The sequence below is a fragment of the Cucumis sativus genome, chromosome 2 (assembly GCF_000004075.3).
Source record: "Cucumis sativus cultivar 9930 chromosome 2, Cucumber_9930_V3, whole genome shotgun sequence".
NCBI classification, from domain to species: Eukaryota; Viridiplantae; Streptophyta; class Magnoliopsida; order Cucurbitales; family Cucurbitaceae; genus Cucumis; species Cucumis sativus.
In genome coordinates, this window is record NC_026656.2 from 3507922 (window position 1) to 3530262 (window position 22341).

General features: G+C 34.3%; 4 protein-coding genes across 12 annotated transcripts; all 4 read left to right on the forward strand.

The window, feature by feature from the left end:
* The first annotated feature begins 3008 nt into the window (after window positions 1–3008).
* Window positions 3009–6076, forward strand: LOC101219579 (pentatricopeptide repeat-containing protein At1g09820). Of its 2 annotated transcripts, XM_031881016.1 has the most exons (3): window positions 3009–3512; window positions 3607–3755; window positions 3840–6076. In XM_031881016.1, the coding sequence occupies exon 3, from the start codon at window positions 3863–3865 to the stop codon at window positions 5696–5698; it is 1836 nt and encodes a 611-aa protein (XP_031736876.1). In that variant the 5' UTR covers window positions 3009–3512; window positions 3607–3755; window positions 3840–3862; the 3' UTR covers window positions 5699–6076. The 2 variants fall into 2 exon arrangements, with proteins under 2 accessions (XP_031736876.1, XP_004144813.1); XM_004144765.3 differs by having other exon boundaries at window positions 3010–3512; window positions 3607–6076.
* Window positions 6077–7641: 1565 nt separating this feature from the next.
* LOC101204135 lies at window positions 7642–10126 on the forward strand. Its single transcript, XM_004144703.3, has 2 exons — window positions 7642–7961; window positions 9183–10126. Exons 1-2 carry the CDS (start codon window positions 7880–7882, stop codon window positions 9914–9916), a joined length of 816 nt encoding a protein of 271 aa, XP_004144751.1. The 5' UTR covers window positions 7642–7879; the 3' UTR covers window positions 9917–10126.
* A 616-nt stretch (window positions 10127–10742) lies between these two features.
* Window positions 10743–18358, forward strand: LOC105434558 (zinc finger BED domain-containing protein DAYSLEEPER). 8 transcript variants are annotated; one of them, XM_031881090.1, is made up of 6 exons: window positions 10743–11369; window positions 12715–12787; window positions 13375–13599; window positions 13879–14753; window positions 15647–16590; window positions 17765–18358. In XM_031881090.1, the coding sequence occupies exons 1-5, from the start codon at window positions 11358–11360 to the stop codon at window positions 16559–16561; spliced, it is 2100 nt and encodes a 699-aa protein (XP_031736950.1). In that variant the 5' UTR covers window positions 10743–11357; the 3' UTR covers window positions 16562–16590; window positions 17765–18358. The 8 variants fall into 8 exon arrangements, with proteins under 8 accessions (XP_031736950.1, XP_031736951.1, XP_031736949.1 ...); XM_031881091.1 differs by having other exon boundaries at window positions 17769–18358; XM_031881089.1 differs by lacking the exon at window positions 17765–18358 and having other exon boundaries at window positions 15647–16865.
* Window positions 18359–20105: 1747 nt separating this feature from the next.
* On the forward strand, window positions 20106–21249 carry LOC101219339 (nicotianamine synthase 1). The gene has a single exon (XM_004144764.3). It carries the CDS (start codon window positions 20226–20228, stop codon window positions 21060–21062), a length of 837 nt encoding a protein of 278 aa, XP_004144812.1. The 5' UTR covers window positions 20106–20225; the 3' UTR covers window positions 21063–21249.
* Window positions 21250–22341: the final 1092 nt, after the last annotated feature.

Sequence of the window (22341 nt, forward strand, 5' to 3'; positions counted from 1 at the left end):
AAGAATTTATCAAGAGTGGTTCTTTTAGCATATAATTGATGACAAGTTATTTAAAACAATTTAATTACAATCAATGCCTCTTAGCATTATTGATAACAAATCATTTAATTTTAAATTCTTTTAGTATTTTACCATAGAATACTAACATTGTAAGTTTTTTTTTAGGAATTTTATATTTACAACTTATAATAAATTCTATCACAGATAGTTATTGATATATTATAGTAGTATAATTCAAAACTTTACTATAGCTTGTAAATATTTTAATTTATTTTGTTATTTTTTAAAATGACTCTTTATTTTATTATTGATCTATTTTTAAAAGTAATAAAAAATACAACAAAAAATACGTTTGTAAAAATAAAAGTTAACTAAACAAAAAAATTGTGGAGACAGAGAAAAATAGAAAATTATCAAAATAGAACATTTCACACAATATTTACACTTCAATACATCAATTGGGTGCGTAAATAATTTGTCGATATTTTTAAATGGAAACAATAAATTAGGAGGGAAATAAAATACTTAAGAGAGAGCAAAATAAAAGTAAGAGAGGAGAAAATGTTGGAGCATAAAGTTTAGTAGTGGGACAAAATGATAATAAAAGAAGGAAAGATATATAGATATGTAACTTTACCAAGAAATTTTAGTATAGTGACAAAGAAAAAGTTGAGTGAAGTGACATAAAAGTTTTAAGAGATAAAAAGAAATTAGATTTGAACAAAAATTATTGGAGACAAAACATAGTGAGAAAATATATAAATATTTTAGAGAGATAATGTAGTTATAAGTAAATTATGTATCCCTAATCTACCGACGTATAGAAAAGTTCATGTGAAAATTTTGCTATAGGTTGTAAGTATTTGATCAAATTTGCTATTTTTGACATTTTTTTTTGTTCGTGTGTGAAGATGAAGAATAGATGAATGGGAATCCAAACATATGGAGGAAGGATGAAAAAGAGAAAAATTGTTGACAACCTATGATCATGATCAAGCAATTGACGACTGTTGTCGATGACCATGGATAGCCAACTATTGAGCACCATGGTCACAATAGCATACCGTTTGATAAGCGTCCACAATGTTTGTTAGATGAAAAGTTAGACGTCCTTCCATAATCCTTGCAAAATTCATAAAGAAAACTAACTTAAGATCAAACATAGAATCTATCGTGGTCACTTTTAGACCTTAAGACAACTCGCTCCAGGATTAGGTTGATTAAGACTATTCTAATAGATTGATTTTTAACATCAAATCTAAAACAAGGTTTGAAAAGATAACATCAAAATGGTTTTAATAGGCACGAACTTTTTAAGATTGATTCTCCTTCCAAAATGTGAAAACTACGTCCCTATTTATACTAATTTAAAATGTTAAAAGAGGACACAACATTTAATTTTATGCAATTTCAACTACTATAATTATTGAAAACACACAATTCATTACGAATGTGAATGAAAATGAATTTCTACAGTCATTATGACTTTAGGGTCCAAATAACTTTTGAAGTTCCAAGTAGCTCTTGCTAATCAATGTCAGTTATTTGGTTATTCACTATTGGTTGTCATGCAACAACTAGTTGCAAAGAATCAAATGGTCGATCATTTTTAGCTTGGAACAATTTTATGTTTAGTGACCTCTTAGTAATTTAGAACAATTATATTGTAGCGTCAGTTCTTTTAGGATGATTTGTCCTTACTCACATGCATCTTATAGAAAAACTATCAGGTGGTTATCCAACATAGAATTACTCTATGATTGAGCCACGAAAAAAAAAGGTGCACCTTGTTTGCATATGTATTAAGTATTTCTTAACACTATTTTCACATCCTACTTTCATGTCTTTAGGATTCCTCTCATTCATATGTGATAAAGATTCAATCATGTCTCCCTCTTAAACTCAGAGCATTACATGTATGTTTGGTGACCTCTTGGTAATTTTTCTAAAATGCATGTAAGTGAGAATAAAACATGCAAAAAAAAAAAAAAAAAAACTCATGTTGGTTTATGGGAATAATTTTCAACTTAATAAGTCTATAAGACAGGTAAGATAATATTGCTAGGTCGTAGATGATGCAAGGGATTGTCGGGATTGTCAGTTGCCGAATTTAGATTCTAAATCTTGGGCTTGGAAGCGCTACAAGTGTTATCAAAGACGAAATCTCTCCTCGTAAGATGTGGTTCAGGGACAAACTAAACAGAAGTTAGTGGATGCCTGAAGGGGAACATGAATAAACTGATATCAAATTTGAATGAGATAGATCCTAGAACATGAGAGTAAGGTTGAGAAATGCTTAAAAAAATTGGAAGTTAACCTATACTAACAATGTGTATCATTTTTGGTGGCTTAATAATATGAACTCCAAAGTTAAACGTGTTTAGCTTAGCGCAATTCAATGTTGGCGACCTCCTGAGATTTTTTCTATGATGTATGTGAGTGAGGACAAAGTATCCTGAAAGAACTCGTGTTAGGTTGTCTAATAAGCATGGTTTTTGGAGGAAACTTTCACCTTAGTAAGCTTTTAACTTTTTAAGCAAGCAAGAAGATGTTGCCTAGTCGTAGAAGATGCAAGGGAATGTCAGGCCATTAGTTGTCGAATTTCGAATTTAGAATCTTGAGCTTGGAGCACTAGAATGATCATGAGGTTGAGACAATCACATGGTTGACCAATGGTTATGGGCAATTGATCAACAAAAGATATAATTCCTCAAGCTCATGATATTCATTAAAAACAACCTTATTCCAAACGGGTGAGTTCGACTTTTCAATTGTAACACAAAAAGATTTGAAGTATTTTTCTCAGCTCAATTGTTAAATTTTGGCAAGATTTTAAAGATTTTTGGAAATTATTTTATTGAAGATTGACGAGCAAAAGATTTAATTGAATGAAAAAAAATTGAAAAAAATAAGAAAATGGAAAAGTAATAATAATAATAATAATATAACAACAATTATAATATATATATATATATATATATATATATATATATATTTTTTTTTTTTTATTTGTTTTAGAAGGCTCAATCGCGTGCCCTCATCTCCCTCAACACTCTTCCTCTTCTCTACGTGCCCCAGCCGCCGCCCATAGTTTCCTCACCGCCGGCCGCCCTTTGCTTTTCTTTTTTTCCGTTCATCTACAGCTGCCGGCCGCCCAAGAACCGTCGCGTCTCCGTTAGCTTGAACCGCCGCGTCCCGAGCCGCTCGCCGTCCCGTCAAGTCGCAGCCTCCGCGTCGCGCCGTTCGAATCTGAACCAAACGGTCCGTTCCTGCTCCGTTTTGACTCCATCCGCGAAGCGCCAGCCGGCGCCGCTGAGTTTCGCGCCAATCTGTCCTTCATCGAACTACCTCCTCTGTCATTCCAAGCCGCGCGCGACTCCTCTTCCAGCCGTGAGTGCAAGCCGACGTCTACCTCCAAGCCAGCCGCTCAGATCTGTTTTGCACGCCGTTATTCAACTCAATTCGTACGCGGCTGTCCTTTTTATCGCCGTGGCTTGCAGTGGGTTTTGGTGGTAAGTGTGTATTTGTGGGATTCATGATTCTGCATTGTAAATACATTGAAGTGTAACGTTGGATTATTTAGTTGGTTGCTATTGTTTGTTGAAGGTACCGTTTGAAGTTAGCGAGCTAATTCTTGAATTTTCAAAGCTCAATTTCTCAGAAGCTTACGGGAGATGAAGGAGAATGTGTCAATCCATTTTGGTTAGGATGAACATGAGAGAAAGCAAGCCAGCCCGACGAACAAGGATGAACTTGTAATAAGCTTCAAACTTTACAAGGATGAACTTTACTTTACCTTAGCCCTAACCTTTTTCTCTTGGTTTTCTGGGAAATTCCAGTCGATGTCTTCCGAGTGAAAAACATGAACGTCATCATTCGCCACTCCTCGGCGTCGAGAATTTTCCCGGCGAAAATTGATCGGAACTGCATTTTCTCGACGACCCATCTTCCGTTCTGCACTTACAATCCAACCTGTACGGCTCCCATATCGAACGATTTCGACCCACTAATCATCTCAGACCTTATTTCCAGGCAACAATGGTCAATCCTCAAATCCCATGTCAAATTCAAAAGTCCCATCGATTTTCTTCACCAATTGATGGGTTCGGGAGACGTTGACCCATTGCTTGTTCTCAGGTACTTCAATTGGTCCCGGAGAGAGCTTAATGTTAATTACAGCATTGAACTCATCTGCAGGCTCTTAAATTTATTGGCCAATGCTAAACATTACCCCAAAATTCGATCAATTCTCGATTCTTTTGTAAAGGGTGAAACAAACTGCTCGATTTCTTTGATTTTTCACTCGCTTTCGGTGTGTAGTGGTCAATTTTGTGCTAATTCGATAATTGCTGATATGTTGGTGTTAGCCTATGTGGAAAATTCGAAAACAGTTTTGGGATTGGAGGCGTTTAAGAGAGCTGGTGATTATAGGTATAAGTTATCTGTGTTATCTTGCAACCCATTGTTGAGTGCCTTGGTGAAGGAGAATGAATTTGGGGGTGTGGAATTTGTGTATAAAGAGATGATTAGAAGGAAAATTAGTCCTAATTTGATTACATTTAATACTGTGATTAATGGGTTATGTAAGGTTGGGAAATTGAATAAAGCTGGAGATGTTGTTGATGATATGAAAGTATGGGGATTCTGGCCCAATGTGGTTACCTATAACACTCTCATTGATGGATACTGTAAAATGGGTAGGGTTGGGAAGATGTATAAAGCTGATGCTATTTTGAAGGAAATGGTGGAAAATAAAGTCAGCCCAAATAGTGTAACATTTAACGTATTGATTGATGGGTTTTGTAAAGATGAAAACTTATCTGCTGCTTTGAAGGTGTTTGAGGAAATGCAGAGTCAGGGTCTGAAGCCTACTGTAGTAACATACAATTCGTTAGTAAATGGTTTGTGTAATGAAGGAAAACTGAATGAGGCTAAAGTTCTTCTTGATGAAATGTTGAGTTCAAACTTGAAGCCTAATGTTATTACTTATAATGCTCTGATTAATGGGTATTGTAAGAAGAAGTTGTTGGAGGAAGCTAGGGAGTTGTTTGATAATATTGGAAAACAAGGGCTGACTCCCAATGTTATAACATTCAATACATTACTTCATGGATATTGCAAGTTTGGGAAGATGGAAGAGGCATTTTTGCTCCAGAAGGTAATGTTAGAGAAGGGGTTTCTCCCAAATGCCTCAACCTACAATTGCCTTATTGTTGGTTTTTGTCGGGAGGGAAAAATGGAGGAAGTCAAGAATCTTTTAAATGAAATGCAATGTAGAGGTGTGAAAGCTGATACAGTGACGTATAATATTTTGATAAGTGCATGGTGTGAGAAAAAGGAGCCAAAAAAGGCAGCACGACTTATTGATGAGATGCTCGACAAGGGATTAAAACCAAGTCATTTGACATATAACATTTTGTTGAATGGCTATTGCATGGAAGGAAACTTAAGGGCTGCTTTGAATCTGAGGAAGCAAATGGAGAAAGAAGGAAGATGGGCAAATGTGGTAACGTATAATGTGTTGATTCAAGGTTATTGTAGAAAGGGGAAATTGGAAGATGCAAATGGACTTCTTAATGAGATGCTGGAGAAGGGGTTAATACCGAATCGAACTACTTATGAGATAATTAAAGAGGAAATGATGGAGAAAGGATTTCTTCCTGATATAGAAGGTCATCTTTATCACGCCTCCCAGTAGAAGTTAATGCAACTGTACCGGTGGAATAAAATTGTACATACACTTTAAGTCGTTGATCTGGCCAACATGATCAAAGGTAGAGGACATTTCAAGGTAACTAATATATCCAAGGACCTTACTTGACCTTACTTGAACATGACCGATTCTAAAAATTAGCTACCCAGGAGTGGAACAAACACCATCTTTAGCATTTGAGAGCTTAGCTTATGATGTGATGTGATGTTCCATGTCTTTAAATCATATAGATGGTATATAATTCACTCAATCAGGTTAATTTAGTAGTCAATTGTTGTACTGATGCTGATATACCTTCTCCATTGTTTAATGTAGCATCATAACATGCAGTTGCTTTATTACTTAGACGTTTTATGTGCTCAATGTGTATAATTATTATATTTTTTGATAGAATAAGACATGCATGGCAGAAACTAGATCAAATTCTACCTAATTGCACTTAATTAATGAGTAAATTCTAAACCAAAAATAAAACGAAATTAGGGTTTTGAGAATACTTACGTTTGAAGCTCCGATTTTTTTTTCAAACAATCGCTAAGGTTGACCTACTATCCTTCAGACTCAAAATCGGGTTGTGGGACTAGTTGGATGAAGAAAACCGAGAGAGAGAAAGAAGATGGAAAAGAAATTAAGGAATAAGGTTGGACTTGAAATTTGGTTTGTTTATTTATTTATTTATTAAAGTTACAAAAGGAAAACAAGAAGCCCAAAATTTGATACTCCAAAAGACCAACCCTTTCCAAAATAACATAGAGCCCATTTGATAGGGAAATCATATGCAAAGTTGCAAATGCATAATTTGCATCTTTAATATTTAAATACATTCACATATAAAGCTCTATCTCTTGTTAATGTTCTAAGTTTATTCCATATAAGCCAATACTACGTGAATATGAGTTCATAGTTGACTCAAGGTTAAAATTAAGTTACCTAGGTCATCAATAATTGAAATGATTAGTTTTAAACAGTAAATGACGTTATAATGTAAAAATGACTATTTCATGCTTAAGTCTTATGTAAACATTTTACATAGGATGCTCCTAGGATAATCTCGTACTAACTATAAAGCGGCCACACCCATAGTTTTTTTTGAATAAGGCGTCCAACCTTTATTCATATACTATAGACTATTTATGTTATATATTCTAACTTGATCTACATTTATGTTTTCACAAAAAATTTAAATTTACTATAAAAAAAAACATCTTAGTCTATTGGATTTTAAGATTATAGTATTCAATTTGTAAATAATGACTTTTATTGAAAATAACATGATTACAAGCTACGGGTTTTATGACATAAATGCCAACATTTTCATCGTTGTTGAAGGCTCAAGATTGATGTTCGGCTATAACCCAACTTGGGATGAATATTTACAACCATTAGGCTTTTCAACAATCAATCTTTGCTTCCAATGATGTCAATTGGCTATTCAACTGCTGAGTTATGGAACTCAGCAGTTTCCTGTATCCCGATCATCGCTTCAAGTCAGAAACAAAGTGTATCATCCACGGATCGGGTTGGTCAATAGCCCACTCCTTGCTTCATTAGATCTCTTCGTAGTTCTGTACATTTCCAACTTTTCAAGTTTGGAATGTTTATGTATTCTGTATTATTCAACCGATCCAATAAGAGGTGGAATTCTCACTCTACCTTCTTTTGAACTCAAAAGAAAATGAAAAACAACAAAAACTCTAATTGGAAGCTTAGTATTGATTTTTGTTTCCATTTGGTTTTTACATTTCTTGATCTATACTCTAAATTTTTTATTTAACATACTGATTTCTATATTTTAAAACTTTGTTATCTCAAAGGATTAGAATCCTTATCTTTTTAAAAAGTTTAAAAAATAAATAAACATTTGTATGTACAAAAATTGAAATAAATTTAGAGAAATTATTTTAAATGATAAAAGTTAAAATATAAATTAAAAAAAAAAAGAAGCAACGGCAACGGGTCAAAGAAGCAAATCACATTCATTATTTTAAAGAGTCTTCCACACTCTCGTCCTTCGAACCTTCTTCCATTTCTTATTTCTCTTCCACATGTTTGGAATTCTCGTGTCAAATTCCTATCAAACTACTATTTTCTTACCCAGATTCGAATTGGGTCGAGAGATTTTCCGTTGTTAGAGCCTAATTCTACTCGTGGGTTTCAAAATTTTCCATGGATTTCGAGTTCGATTTCGAGAAGAAGCGCATCCAGTTACTGGTATTCATAATCGGCACCATCGTCCTCAGTTTCACCGGTACGTTTAATTTGGATCGAAACTCTGATGTAAATATGTTGAAAATCATAGTTGAATCAAGAATTCATGTTGCGTTTTGTAATTTTTAATTGCCTTGTTCCTTTTTCTTTGATGGGTATTTGATTGTTTGTTTCCTTTGAAATTAGAGAGTGAGCGAAAATCTTCGTGTTTCTTTGTTGGGTTTTGTTGCGAGTGTGTTGAAGAAGTGGAAATAGTAGTTGTAATCTTGTTGCATTAGAAATTCTTGGAATTAGAATCTGTGAAACTGTGTGGAGTTGTGAAAATGAAAATCTTAGTGGAATTGAATTCTTCTGGTGATTTTTCTTGATCTTCTTGCTTGAATTTCTCTCATAGATTTGGTTCCAGATTAATGATACGTGTTGAAGAAGGCACATCTTAAAGCCATTTTATGGTCTATTCCTTTTGTTTATTTGGTAAAGTATTACATCTAGAACATGTTTTTCTGACTGTTTCTTTGTTCTTTTTTACACTCTCCCAATAAATATTCCAAGATGTACAGAAGAAAGAACCAAAATTTTAATCATGTTTCAAATTAGAGCGCTTTTTGAAAGAACACTTGTAGAGTGTTTTTGACGTGAGTGATTGTTGTGGAAATAGTTTGAAAATGTAGAACTAAACTTCCAAATGATTTCATCAACCCTTTTCATTGAAGTGGTTTAATCCCAGTATTTTTGGGAAAAGTTACTTATTTTAGAAGCACTCTCAGCTGCACCTTTATGGCTATAAACTTTCAATTTTGGAAATTAAAGGGGAAATTAGAGGGAAAAGTTTAGAATCTCAATTTTGTGTTGCATATTTTTTGAATCTAAGACAAACTAACATGCCCTCTTTCGTCGGTGGCTCTACTTTGGTGAGTTTACTATGATTATTGTATTACCCAAGTATTAATGTACTAATGCTTATCTTGACAAGAGGAATTTTATTGGCGATAAGTGATGGAAGAACTTAAAGTATTTTGTTAAGAAACAAAAATGATGTATGAACATGATTGAAGTTTTTATGTATTGGATGTTGGTTTTGTTTTGTAGACTGAATTTTACTATGTGTTTATATTCTGGATTTGCAATATTTGAAGGGTTGTCATAAAGGAACATCTTTTGGTTATATCATATCAATACATGTATGTTTGTTCCTCATTTGTTGACACATTTATTTAGTATTTACTGTTTCTGTTTCTCATCTTTTAAAAACTTTTTATAGCGGAGAAATGTCGCCACCTGGTCGGGGAGGAAGCTTCATCCCAGAGTGGAAAGTTCACATTCTTGAATTGTTTTGACATGGGTTCTGGATCTGTTGCTTGTGGTGTGAAGGAGGGGGTAAAACTCTACTTTTATAACATCCGGTCCGCCCATGTTGAGAGTGTACGGCACACAGCACTCGAGACTGCATTGGCCGATGCAATTACTCAGGGAATGTCTGCAAAGGAAGCAGCAAAACACGCACAGAAAGAGGGAGTGAAGGCAGCAAAGCTGGCAAAACGACAAGCGAAACGTATCATAGGACCGATCATTTCTTCCGGGTGGGATTTTTTCGAAGCTCTATACTATGGTGGTACTATCACAGAAGGCTTCCTTAGGGGCTCAGGGACTCTTTTCGGTGCTTATGCTGGAGGTTTCATCGGCGACCAAAGGCTTGGGAGGTTCGGGTACCTAATAGGAAGTCATTTAGGTAGTTGGGTTGGAGGTAGAATTGGACTTATGGTATATGATGTTGTCAATGGAGTGCATTTCTTGCTCAATTTTGTTCAAGGTGAAGAAGAAAGTGAAGTCCATGAAAAGGAGGCAGCCTATGTTGAAAATGAAGCTTCCTCCGATGGCTCACATGTTAACGATGCTCCTATTTACAACAACTTGGAAGATATTGAAGAATCATACCACTATGAATCATCGCCGTCAGATGAATCTTTAGATCACGAGAACTCCGAGTTTAGATGATGTATACTTGTGAAAGATTTAAGTGTTTACAAGGGAACATTATTTTAGGTTAGATATTGTTGGGGGTTCATGGATGTAGTACAGAACTTTTATCTTTTTTAAAACTGTTTCGTTCAATGGAATTGGAGTTGATAGAAATATTGAATTGAAAGAGGCATTTGATGGATTTTGGGTATTAATTGAAAGCTTTGATGAATGTTTGGTAGTGAATTTGAAGTGACACTTCAACTCTAATTATTTTTGACAGCAAAGTAACCTTCTTAAAATAAATTGGCAATTGGTTTTGAAATATGTGTCATTAAATAAATAAACATTTTCAAAATTTGACACCATTCAAATGTTCATTTTGTTAAACTGGACTTAAATACACAACAATTTTTTGAAGGGCATTTGATCTGGATAACAAAATTGATTGGTTTAGAAATTTAATTGATCTTGTAATACAATCTGGATGGCTTTAATATAAAACTAAAAGGAAAAACAAGAAAGAGAAATACACATTTTTAGTTCCATACATTGTGACTTAAATTTGTGTTAGTTTTTAAGATTAAAAGTACTCGAAACAAAATCGGTAAAATTGTAATATTTTGAAATTTAAGGTTTAAATTAAAATTAGTTTTAAAATTTAGGACTAATGGTACGTTTACAAAACAACTATAAAAACTGATGTAATAGAAATGAGATTTTATTATGAATGAATTGTAATAATTTTATATTGTAAGCAAAATTGAATTGTTTTGAAGATGTTTACTTAAAACTATGGAGACACAGACAGAAGAAGAAGAAGAAGGTGTTTTTACAAAAAATATAAAAGAAAGAGAGAATTGAAATGAAAGGAAAGAAGGGGGGGAGGAGCACGCGCGAAGATGGATAGAGCTCAGCTGGCTGTGGCTACAACGAACGATTGACCAAGTGGCGAGCACGCGCCATTACGCCAACGCCAAAGCAGAGCTGCTGGCTTTACGAATAAACAACAACCCCCAAAAGAACAATTCCCAAATTCGTAGCCGAGCCAAATCCCGATTCCCATATCCAACCAAACTCTTCTTTCCTCTCTTTCTCCTCAAGCTAGCGGCTCTGCTCAAAGCCCCTCTTCTTCGCTTTTCAACTCTACCTCTACCTCTTTCTCTCTCTCTCTCGGCTTTGATCCGGCTCAGATCCATCTTGCGCCGCTCCTCCCCTTCCCTCCATCCTGATCAGAACCATTTTCAGGTTTCCGACGACCCCTTATCGTCGAATTTCTCGTTCAATCTTCCTCGCTCATTTACTAGCTCTTTGGACTCTTCCAAGTGGTGGGTTTGGGTTCTTGTTCGAGTTGGGAGATGGGGTTCTTTTTCTTTGGCCGTCTTCTTGGAGGACCCTTTATTGAGGTTGTTCTTTTGACAATTGGGTTCTCGTTGGAATAAGGGGTGGGAGTCTTTATGTTTCAGCTCTTCGTTCCATGTATTTCTTGGTAAGTCAGTTAATTTTAACTGCTGAAATGTTTTTGTTTTAATGTTCATTTTTAGTCTTTGCTCTCATTTGGATTGCAGCTTGAATGCTTGTTGAGATAGAGTGAGTGTTGATGATGTTAGTATTTTGTAGCTTGATCATAAGTCAATGAGCTTGCAATTGGCTCTGTAGTTTGAGTTGAAATCACCAACTAATCGAATGAGATTGTTTAAAATGTCAAATGAAATCATATGTTTCCTCCTTAAAAAATAGTGAGATTCTGTGCCGTGAAATTCTAATGGTCTTGACTGAAAATGGTGCTATACTCTTCGAAGTGAATCCTCTGCTGCAGAAGTACTTTCTTGCTCGATAAAGCTAAAGTGCAGGGCTTTGGCTGTTTCATCTATGCGCTCCACTTCAGATTGTATACCATTTATAAATGTGTTCCAAACAAATTAGAACAAAAGAGGCAACCAATTTTGTTTGCTTATATGAGTATTCTTGTTGCTTACGAAGATGGCGTATTTTCAGATTTTCAATTGGCCTTCAAATGGATATTTAAGCTTGTTGGATGGGAACTGGGAAGTTTAAGCCTTTTGCATTTTAAATTAATTTTCTGTTTGTGTTTCTGACAGTTGGTTGATTAGAAAACTGTTTATTTTCTAAGCTTTTCCAGCCGTTTCAAAGTTGAATTAAAGGCTGTTATGGACTCAAATGCTCTGACAGTACTTGGAATTAGACTGTATGATACATCATGATCAATAGAATTTTGTCTTTTTTTGGTGTTTATATTAGGAATGTCTTCCTAACAAGTTCCTGCAATAAAGAAAGAACAGGTAAATAACATATATCGTTCTGTTCTATCGTTTCTTACTGGAAATAAATCAACAGTTACGAGCTATCAAAGAGTAAAAACAGTCAAACATATTCAAACCTACTGATTAGAGAAAGATGGGAAACTAATGAACAAGAAAGTAAGAACTTAAAGCAACATAAAGAAGAGCAAAAAGCATGAGAATCATGCTACACCACAAAACATGGGAAATCAAGATTTTTGAATTAAAATAGATAACAAGAGCACATGATGCTTAAAATTGAACTGGAAATAAACAGCCTTCTAACCAGTTTCTAACGGCTAGAAACATTAATGTAGTTAATCTAAAAAGTACTAAATAATAGAAGGCTTAAAATTCCCAGTAAAAAAACTCAAATAACTTTTAGAGGGAATTGACAATCTTAAATTACATCAGAAGGCAAGATTGTTTACCAGATTCATGCACTAATAAGTGAATCTTTTGATCGAAAATGGGCTGATGCTTAACTCTTCTATTTATCCTTCCATTTTCTGAATCTATTGTTGCTGTTAGCCAGGGACTGTTAGTGGGAAAGCTAAAAACCAAATGGACTGGAGTGTGAATAATGCATTTAAAACATTTAAAGGTAATTGTATACTTATGTATGATTAACGGTTTTTTTTTCATCTGCTCCAAATTTGATGGTTTTTCAGTATTAAGGCGCAGAAATATAATGATTTGATGAGGATTATCCTAACTCTTATGAGTTAATAAAAATAAAACAAGCACACATAAACTTGATCACACTGAGTGTGTTCTTTGGCACTCAGTAATGAAGTAATCAACAGTGATTTGTACCATTAAGAATACCTTTTGTGTGTTTAAAAATTATTCCACAACTGAGTTAAGTTCACTTACAATATATTTTCTTACAGGAAACTATTCAGTTTTCATTGTAATTAAAATGAATGCTAAGGGCATTTTTTAATCACCCATGAAAAGTGGGGTGCAATTTTTTTGCAGTGGACCTGGTTTTTAGATTCCTACTAGCGTGGTTAGGATGTGGAAACGTTGTCTGTGGTGTTTCATGTGTGTACGTGTTTCTTGGAAGAGTAGTTGTAATTTGCAATGATTTTGTTTGTGTATTGCTTCTTTGAATGTTGGTTCTGTGCAATCTGCGATGATTAGATAGTTCATTTTAATGAATGTAGCCTTTGTTTTTGTTTCTACAAGTAGATTTGGAACCCAAGTCCATGATGGATGTGTCACTGATACCACACGTTGAGCCAATTGATATCGATTTGCGCTCTTCTGACAAGGGGAGTCCTAATACTTCAGCAAAGCCAAGAAAAAAAACCATGACATCCGTTTATCTCAAATTTTTTGAGACCGCTGCTGATGGAAAAAGCAGAAGATGCAAATTTTGTGGACAGAGCTATTCCATTGCAACCGCTACTGGTAATTTTGATGCTATTTTTTGATTGATTACTTTTATGTAACGGCTTGGAATTGAGGAATAAAACAAAATGCTTCAAATAACATTATAATTATTCTGAAAGGAGTAATAGACACCGAGATTAGAATTTACGAGTTTTATATTTTAGTAATTGGTTTTGCTCCATTTTAGTATCGAGCTTAAATGTATGTTCCTACATGCCCCAACTCAGCAAGTTTCAATATTTTAGCACCTTTATGTCTTTTCATTTGTGATGAAAAATCTTATTTTCATCGGTACAGGAAATTTGGGAAGACACCTAAGTAATCGGCATCCAGGTTATGATAAGTCTGGTGCTATTGTTGTCAGTAATCCAGCACCACAGCCTATCAGCACAATGAAGAAATCTCAACCTCAGGGGAAACCGCAACAGATTGACTATGATCATTTGAATTGGTTGATAATTAAGTGGCTTATATTATCTTCTCTCCCTCCTTCAACCCTGGAAGAAAAATGGCTGGCCAACTCCTATAAGTTTCTCAATCCATCTATTCAACTATGGCCTACTGAAAAGTATAAAGCAGTTTTCCGGGAAGTTTACAGAAGCATGCAGGAAGATGTAAGAGCCTCTTTGGAACACGTTTCATCTAAGATCTCGGTCACTCTTGATTTCTGGAATTCCTACGATCAAATTTCTTTTATGAGTGTAACGTGTCAGTGGATTGATGAAAGCTGGTCCTTCCAGAAGGTGCTTCTCGATATCACTCACATACCTTATCCCTGTGGAGGTCTAGAGATCTTTCACTCTATTGTGAAAGTTCTTAAGATGTATAACATAGAAAGTAGAATTCTTTCATGTACCCATGATAATAGCCAAGACGCCGTGCATGCCTGTCATGCTTTGAAAGAGCATTTGGATGGTCAGAAAGTCGGGCCATTCTGTTATATTCCTTGTGCTGCTCGTACTCTAAACCTGATCATAGATGATGGGTTAAGGCCTACAAAATCAATAATTGCAAAAGTTCGGGAGTTTGTACTAGAGTTAAATGCCTGTTTGGATATCTCTGAGGATTTCGTTCAATTTACTACAGTTTATCAAGAAGGTAACTGGAAATTTCCGCTTGATGCTTCAGTAAGGTGGAGTGGAAATTATCAGATGCTCGATATAGTTCGCAAGGTAAGTTCTCTTATATCTAGATTTTTTCATCATGCTGAAATAATTTCCATGATTTGTAATTTTTTTCTTAACCTTTTCTAGGCTTCATACATAAGTAAATCTCCGAGTTTAAGAGAGGGAGGTGAAGCCTAACCATCTTCTCTCTGATTACATTCATTCTGAACAGAAACAAATAGAACTAGGAATCTGCATTTTCCGGTTTTTAGAATAAATAAAAGAAGCTGTATTAGTGTCTGTGTTTTTACTTTGTGTTCTTATAAAACCTCTCATTTCATGATTGAGTATGCCTCATGAAACTTTGGTTACGTTCATTTCCTTTATGGAAGATGGATAAATTTTCAATTTTGGTTTAATAGGACATCCAAGTTCAGGACGACCATAGTCATTCAATTCATTTTAATTCCTTAGGTAAGGATTTGGATAATACTGGATTTCTGCCTTTACAAGAAAATTGCCGAACTTTGAGATGACATGTTCTTTTGATCCAATTTGATTTCTCCTTATGGGGTAGTAATTCAAATTATGGTAGGAAATATTGTGTGTTTGATACTTGATAAAGAAATTCTTGGACGAGCTGTAAAATTGGATGTTTTCCTACAAGCCATGTGTCTGAATTTGACCATGCCCATCAAGTGCCCTTACGACTTTGGAATTTGCTCAAACTTGAGTATCAAGAACTTACTGCTTTCTAATATGTGGGCATCTAAGATGGATATCTTAGAACCACGAATTGATATGAACTGCCTTAGGCTCCCACAAAAGAATACTATTAGTTATAATGTTTGCCTCATTATACATCAATAGAATGTTTATTACTTTTTTTCGTTTTCTTTCCTCTGGTCATTTTTTATTTTTGGTCAACTAAGCTTACGTTAAGTCTTTATACAATGCAGTCAGGGAAATCCATGGAAGCTGTTATCAGGAAGTATGAGGAAACACTTGGCAGCAAGATGCTTCTGAACTCTGCTGAGAAGAACGTAGTTAATATTGTGCATCAATATCTAGAACCTTTCTACAAAACCACGAACAACATATGCACAAATAAGGTAGCAACTGTTGGGTTAGTTCTTTTCTTCATGGATCACATTTCTGAGACTATTGCTGCCTGTCGAGATTCTCGGCACAACCCTGACTGGCTAAAGAGTGCTGCAGAAGACATGGCCAAGAAAGCAAAGAATTATAGTAGTCAGGTTTGCAACATTTTCACATATATGACTGCAATTCTTGATCCTCGAATCAAAGGAGAGTTGATTCCAGAGAGTCTTAACTCAGGGAATCACTTGGAAGAAGCCAGATCTCATTTCATGAGATATTATTCTTCCAACCATTTTCCATCAGTGACCAGTGGCTATAGTGCTCAGGAGATTGAGGATGGAGGAAGTGTTTCTTTCGCTGAGGAAATTGCTCGAAAGAAACGAAGGGCGAGCATGAGCAATGCAACGGATGAGCTAACACAATATTTATCAGAGCCTCCAGCTCCAATACCAACAGATGTTCTGGAGTGGTGGAAGGTTAACAACACACGCTATCCACGACTCTCTGTTATGGCTCGAGACTTCTTGGCTGTGCAGGCAACTTCACTGGCTCCTGAAGAACTGTTTTGCGGGAGAGGTGATGACATAGATAAACAAAGATACTGCATGCCTCATGATAGCACACCAGCTCTCCTTTGTATCAAATCATGGATTCAAAGTGGTTTCAAGTTGAAATACAAGTCTAGTGAGATTGACTATGAGAGGTTAATGGAACTATCTGCCACATCAACTGTTGATAGTAGTACTGCTGGTTCTGATAAGAAATCCAAATGATTACAAAAAAACCATGTCGGAGCTTGGAGGTCAGTTCAAACTTAGAACACATGAAAGACTGATTTCTTAAGAATCAAAATTTAGTGAATCCTGGCTTCTTGTACCCTTTGGTTTAAGTGTAGAATTAATAGATCTTGTTGTATTGTATGCTTCTTATTCCACATATTTGATGAATTTCATAGTGTACAACATACGTTTATGGTAATGCTAAATGCTAACCAAGTAGACAGATTAGTGTCTTATGATGATGATAACATTATAAATTATTTAATCTTTATGATACGTATGATGTTGTGCTCTAAAATATTGAGAACTTTGTCCTTTTATTTTATTTTCATCTTTTTATTTTCTGATTTAGTACTTTGTCTTTTTATTTTCTGATTTATCTAATTTCTCTCTTGGAAGGTTAGTTGGATAAGTAAGGTCTTAAAAACTAAAGGGACCAGTTTAACTTTTAATTCTGAGCATTGGCGGTAAAACAGCAATGGTTCTAATTATCATAACAAACAATGTATCAACATTTATATGTTTTAAGAACATGGCCAGTTACATTGTTTTTCTAACCATTGATTCTGAATTCTCTGCCTTTTGAATATTCTCTTAGTGGTACGTGGCATAAGCCTCAAGTTGTGTTTTTGAGCCTGAAAAACCTTTTGAAACACTTTATTAACACAACTTTAATCCATTGTAATTACTCTAGGGGAGAAAAAACATTGTAATTACTCTCACACGTAAATCCTTGCATATTCTTGAACTGAAAAAAGTGATATGCTAATTCCAAATAGAAATAAAGAAGATACGCAAAACTAGAGCATGAACCTAGGAGTTCTTAAAGGAAGATCTGGAAGCTGTCAGTAGAATTCTTGAAATGAAATTCTTTCCATAATAGAAGTAAAGCTGGAGATATTAATGGTGCTTAAGTTTAGTTACTGAGTTAAAATCATACAGAGGATATGACAGATGCCAAATCTATGAATCTTCCTGTAGGGTATAAACAATTAACTATTTCTTGCAAACAAAGAAACCGAGTTAAGGAGTGAAGTGTTTTATTCCAGGAACAATGAGAATTATTATTTTATGGGATGTATCTGACCAGCTAGTTAAGAGAGTGAATCTATGTAAGGAAGTTACTAGATGAGTTTGTTGGTTGTCTGGACTTCGATCGATTGTATTGAAGACTTTGATTAAAGGTCTCTCTGACAGGTAGTGATCGTATTATCTATGATTGAGACTGAATAAGTTGCGGCCGTGACCACGCGGATGGCGGATGCAATAAAGCCAGTTATCTTTAGGAACTTGCACACCAGGAAATCCAACTGACATGCTTATTAACTTATGGAATCAATGCCCTTTACAAAGGCTTAAATAGAAAGGTACGCCAACCGATCATAAAAAAGTCGAGGGATATGTGCAGCTCATTGACCTCCAAAACATACTATGTCGAGAGTTTGATTTGAGCCATTTCGGATTTTAGCAGGTAGTTGTAACCAATTATTATTCTGTTCAACTTAACTTTTATGAAAAAACATGTAGGGTGGGATGGGGGTCGAGGGTGGAGTCCAACAAAAGTTTCAACTATTTATGCAGACACATTTGTTTTTCGGTCGCTCCCAACTTTCATCTCTCAGGCTTAAGTCAATGGAGGCTAATGAAGCAAAATGAAACATCCAAAACATAGAACATAGTATCTCACTTTTTTTGTGAGACATTGCAATTTCTAGTAGTAAGTTGTTGTAATCCATTATTATTCAATCCAACTGGCTTCTATGAGAAAGACCTATAGCCAGGATTCAGCCATTTACACATTGATCTTTTCGAAGCAAAGACACGTTTGCTCAGACTGAAATCAGTGGAGAATAAAGAAGCAAAAAGAAACTATAGGAATTGCATATGATGATCAAGGCCTATCTTTTTGGTGGCATGGGAATGACACACAGGTAAGGGCAGCAGGGAAGAAGCAAGACATGCAAGAATGTGTGGTGGGCACATGTTGCCATGCAATGCCCACACTTTGATATATAAATCACTTCCCACTTTGGATTTGAATGGCTAATGGCCTTTCAAAATGGCAAAGGATTCATCTTCAAAGAAGGATGATTGTATAAATATGTCTTTATAATAACACTTTTTGGGATCATACAACAGTGATCAAAGAGGAGGAAAATGGAACCCTTACTTTGCTTCCACCATTAATCAAAAGCTATCATTGGATCACAATCTAATTATGATTAGAAGTATTATATGTTGACTCCAACATTAGTCCTTCCTTGTAATAAGAAAATTTTGGCTTAAATTCTTTTATGGTTTAAATATTTGGACTTTACGTTGTAAAAAAAACATAACACAGCTAAAATGAAATTTGTGTTATCAATCTTGTGATTAAAGGCTCGATTCTCTCACTTTACATATTGTTAAAAGAAAACAAAAAATGATAAAAAAAACCTCGAACATTATTGACTGAGATTATTGTAACATATATAATTCAAATCTCTCCCATTTCTATAGTTAAAAAGGCCGAAGAAAGAGATTGAACTAGGAGATTGTTGCATAATGTTTTCACTCTAGTTTCTAGCTTTTTGTTTTTTTTTTAATTCATTCATTTTTATTCACAAAAAGTAAAAAAAATACAGAGAATTATATTTACAACTATTTTTATATATAGCCAAAGTTAGCTTAATTTAATAATAATTAGTGTGATGGTCGTCTTCTTTATAAATTGAAGATTTGATCCCTTAAATATACAATTACTTAACCATAAACAATTGAGGCAATTTGTTTAATTATATTGTAAAAAGAGGAAATAACGGTTGGAAAATCATTGGACAATGAAAAGCCAAGTTGTGTTATTTATGGAAAAAAAAAAAGGTTAATTGAAAGTTATATATATTTGGACAAATCATGATTTAATAATAATGTTTATGAGCCAATGATTTGCAACAATACACCTAACCAAAATAAAATCTAATTAGGAAATAGTGAATGTCGACATAACACACTTCACACTCTTTCATAAATTTATGTCTTTTCAATATACATCCCAATGCAATCAATTATATATATATATGCTCTAACATTCTAGAAAAGCTATCCAATATATATATGTATATATATATTAATTTGGTCTTGTTTTTGGAGAGATATTTTAACTCAAATTTCTTAGTAATACATATGTAGATTATCCAATCCAAATAACTAAAAAAAAATAGTTTTTTAAACCATATTTTTTCAATTTCGTATTCCATTCGTGTTTTATATGATTCATTCAATATTTAAAGCAAAATTTATTGATGGGTTAAAATTACAACACTTTTCAAAGTAAAAAAAAAAAAAGAAGAAGAAGAAGAGAAGAAGTTAAAATTGCAACAATTAGGTGTGAGTGTTTATGGAGTTAAAATGTTAATACTTACCCAAACTTTTGAGTATAATTTAATGAAGGTAAGATATAAGTTTTACTCTAAAATTGAGCTTCTTCCCCTATAAAAAGGAAGAAAATAAAATAAAAATAAAACCCCATAAACCCTTTTGATCATCACCTATAAAAAGGAACTCCATTCTTGAATAATAATCTACCAAATTAATTACAATTATTGTGTTCTTCATCTTTCTTTTTCTTCCAAAACCCTATTTGTAATTTTCTTGGCTCTTTCAAACTTATACCATCATCATGTGTTGCCAAAGTCTTCTTTTGGTCCAAAAAATCTCAGAACTTTACCACAAGATCTCCACTCTTGAGAGCCTCAAACCCTCTAAACATGTCAACTCCCTCTTCTCTCAACTTGTACTCCTCATTTGCACCCCTTCTTCCTCGTCCATCGACGTCTCCACGCTCTGCTCCACCATCCAAACCATGAGATCCCATCTCATCAAGCTCTGTGGCGAGGCCGAGTCCCTTCTCGAGCATCACTACTCCACCATTTTATCTTCCCACCAAAACCCTCTCGACCATCTCTCCCTCTTCCCTTATTACTCCAACTACCTCAAACTCACTCACTTAGAATTCTCCATTTTGAACCACCACGCCCCCCACAGTACTACTACGCCTCCCTCTAAAGTGGCATTTGTTGGCTCCGGTGCACTTCCCTTCTCGTCTATCATCATGGCCTTGAAGTACTTCCCAAAAACCGAGTTTCACAACTTCGACCTCGACCCGTCTGCCAATGCGAAAGCATCGATGCTGGTAGCAGGCGACGTGGAGCTGTCGAGGCGGATGGTGTTCCACACGACCGACATCATGGACGTCGGGTCGGAAGAGTTGAGGGAGTTCGAGGTGGTGTTTCTGGCGGCGTTGGTGGGGATGGAGAGAGAAGAGAAGGGGAAGGTGATCGAGCATTTGAGGAAGAATATGAGTGGTGGGGCGTTGTTGATGTTGAGGAGCGCATATGGTGCACGGGCGTTTGTTTATCCGGTGGTGGAAGCTTGTGATCTTCGGGGGTTCGACATTCTTACGGTGTTTCATCCAACGGATGAAGTTATTAATTCAATTGTGCTGGCACGATTATAATAATTAATAACTAATAATGTGTGTAATTAACAATTAAGCTAAGTAATCTCTCTACTTACTTAATTAATATATATATATCTATCACAAATCAAGGAAAATTAAAGGTAACAGTATGGTATTTTCTTGATTTCGTGGTTGAGGAATAAAATTGGAATGATATTGAATGAATGAAATTTGATTATTTTGATTTCTCTCTCTTCTTTTAATATGAAGAAATGATTTTATATTCAAGAAAAAAAATACATATTTTGTAACATTTCTAATTTCTTTGTCCTCAAAATAAAAATATGAAAAGCTAACATAAAATGATTTCAGTAAATTTTAAGTCATTTAAAATTTAGATTTTAGAAGTAAAAAAAGAAAAAGAAAAGGTCAAAGCAATAGTTTAATTGAATGTTTTGGATAGAAACATAATTGAAAATATATTATAGTTTCAAATTTTATCACTATATTTTATAAATATTTTAATTCATTTTGGTAGTTAAAAAATAACTGTGATTTTTTGTTGTTGTTTAAAAAATACAACTTTATAAATGTTTCTAAAAAACAAGAAACTGTCAAGATCATCGAGCATTTTTATTTTTTAAAACTAAAATCATAAACTAGAAACGAAAAATTAGAACAAAATTTCTCCTTTGATAATCCAAATTATGTGTAATTCCTTCTGTTTTTTAGTGATTTTATTTATGAATAGTTTGTCAATTATTTTATTTCGAATCAATTACATTAAAGAAAAAAAAAAAAAGAAGATCAAGAAGAAAAGAAATCCTTGATTAATTCCTTGCTAGTTTTGAGTCATTGAGGCCTCTTGAATTCTTTCTTTTTTATTCCCTCAGATTTACAAAATTATTTGTTATATCTATCAAACATTATTTACTAAAAAACAATTCAAAACTAACGTTGGATTTTCTATCCATACGAGCATATTCATTCAACTGACATAAAATTTACGATATTGAGATCAAAATTAATTCAACATTTCTCTCACATATAATATAAGAAATACTTGTTTTCTATTTCAAGAATGATATCACGAGAAAAATTTAGATTTTAAATGAACTATTTAGAAATCGAATTTTTAAAAAGACCTGAGGCATTGATTGTTTCCATGATATAGGAATGAATCGTCGCTATGCTTTGGACGTTCTTCTTTTTCATGACGGACTTCACTTCACCTCTTGTACATAATGTGACAGTAAAAAATCAAATAGTAAAAATTGCAATTTTTAAGTTCATACAATACAAATATTTAATTTATTATAAATATTAATGTAATCGT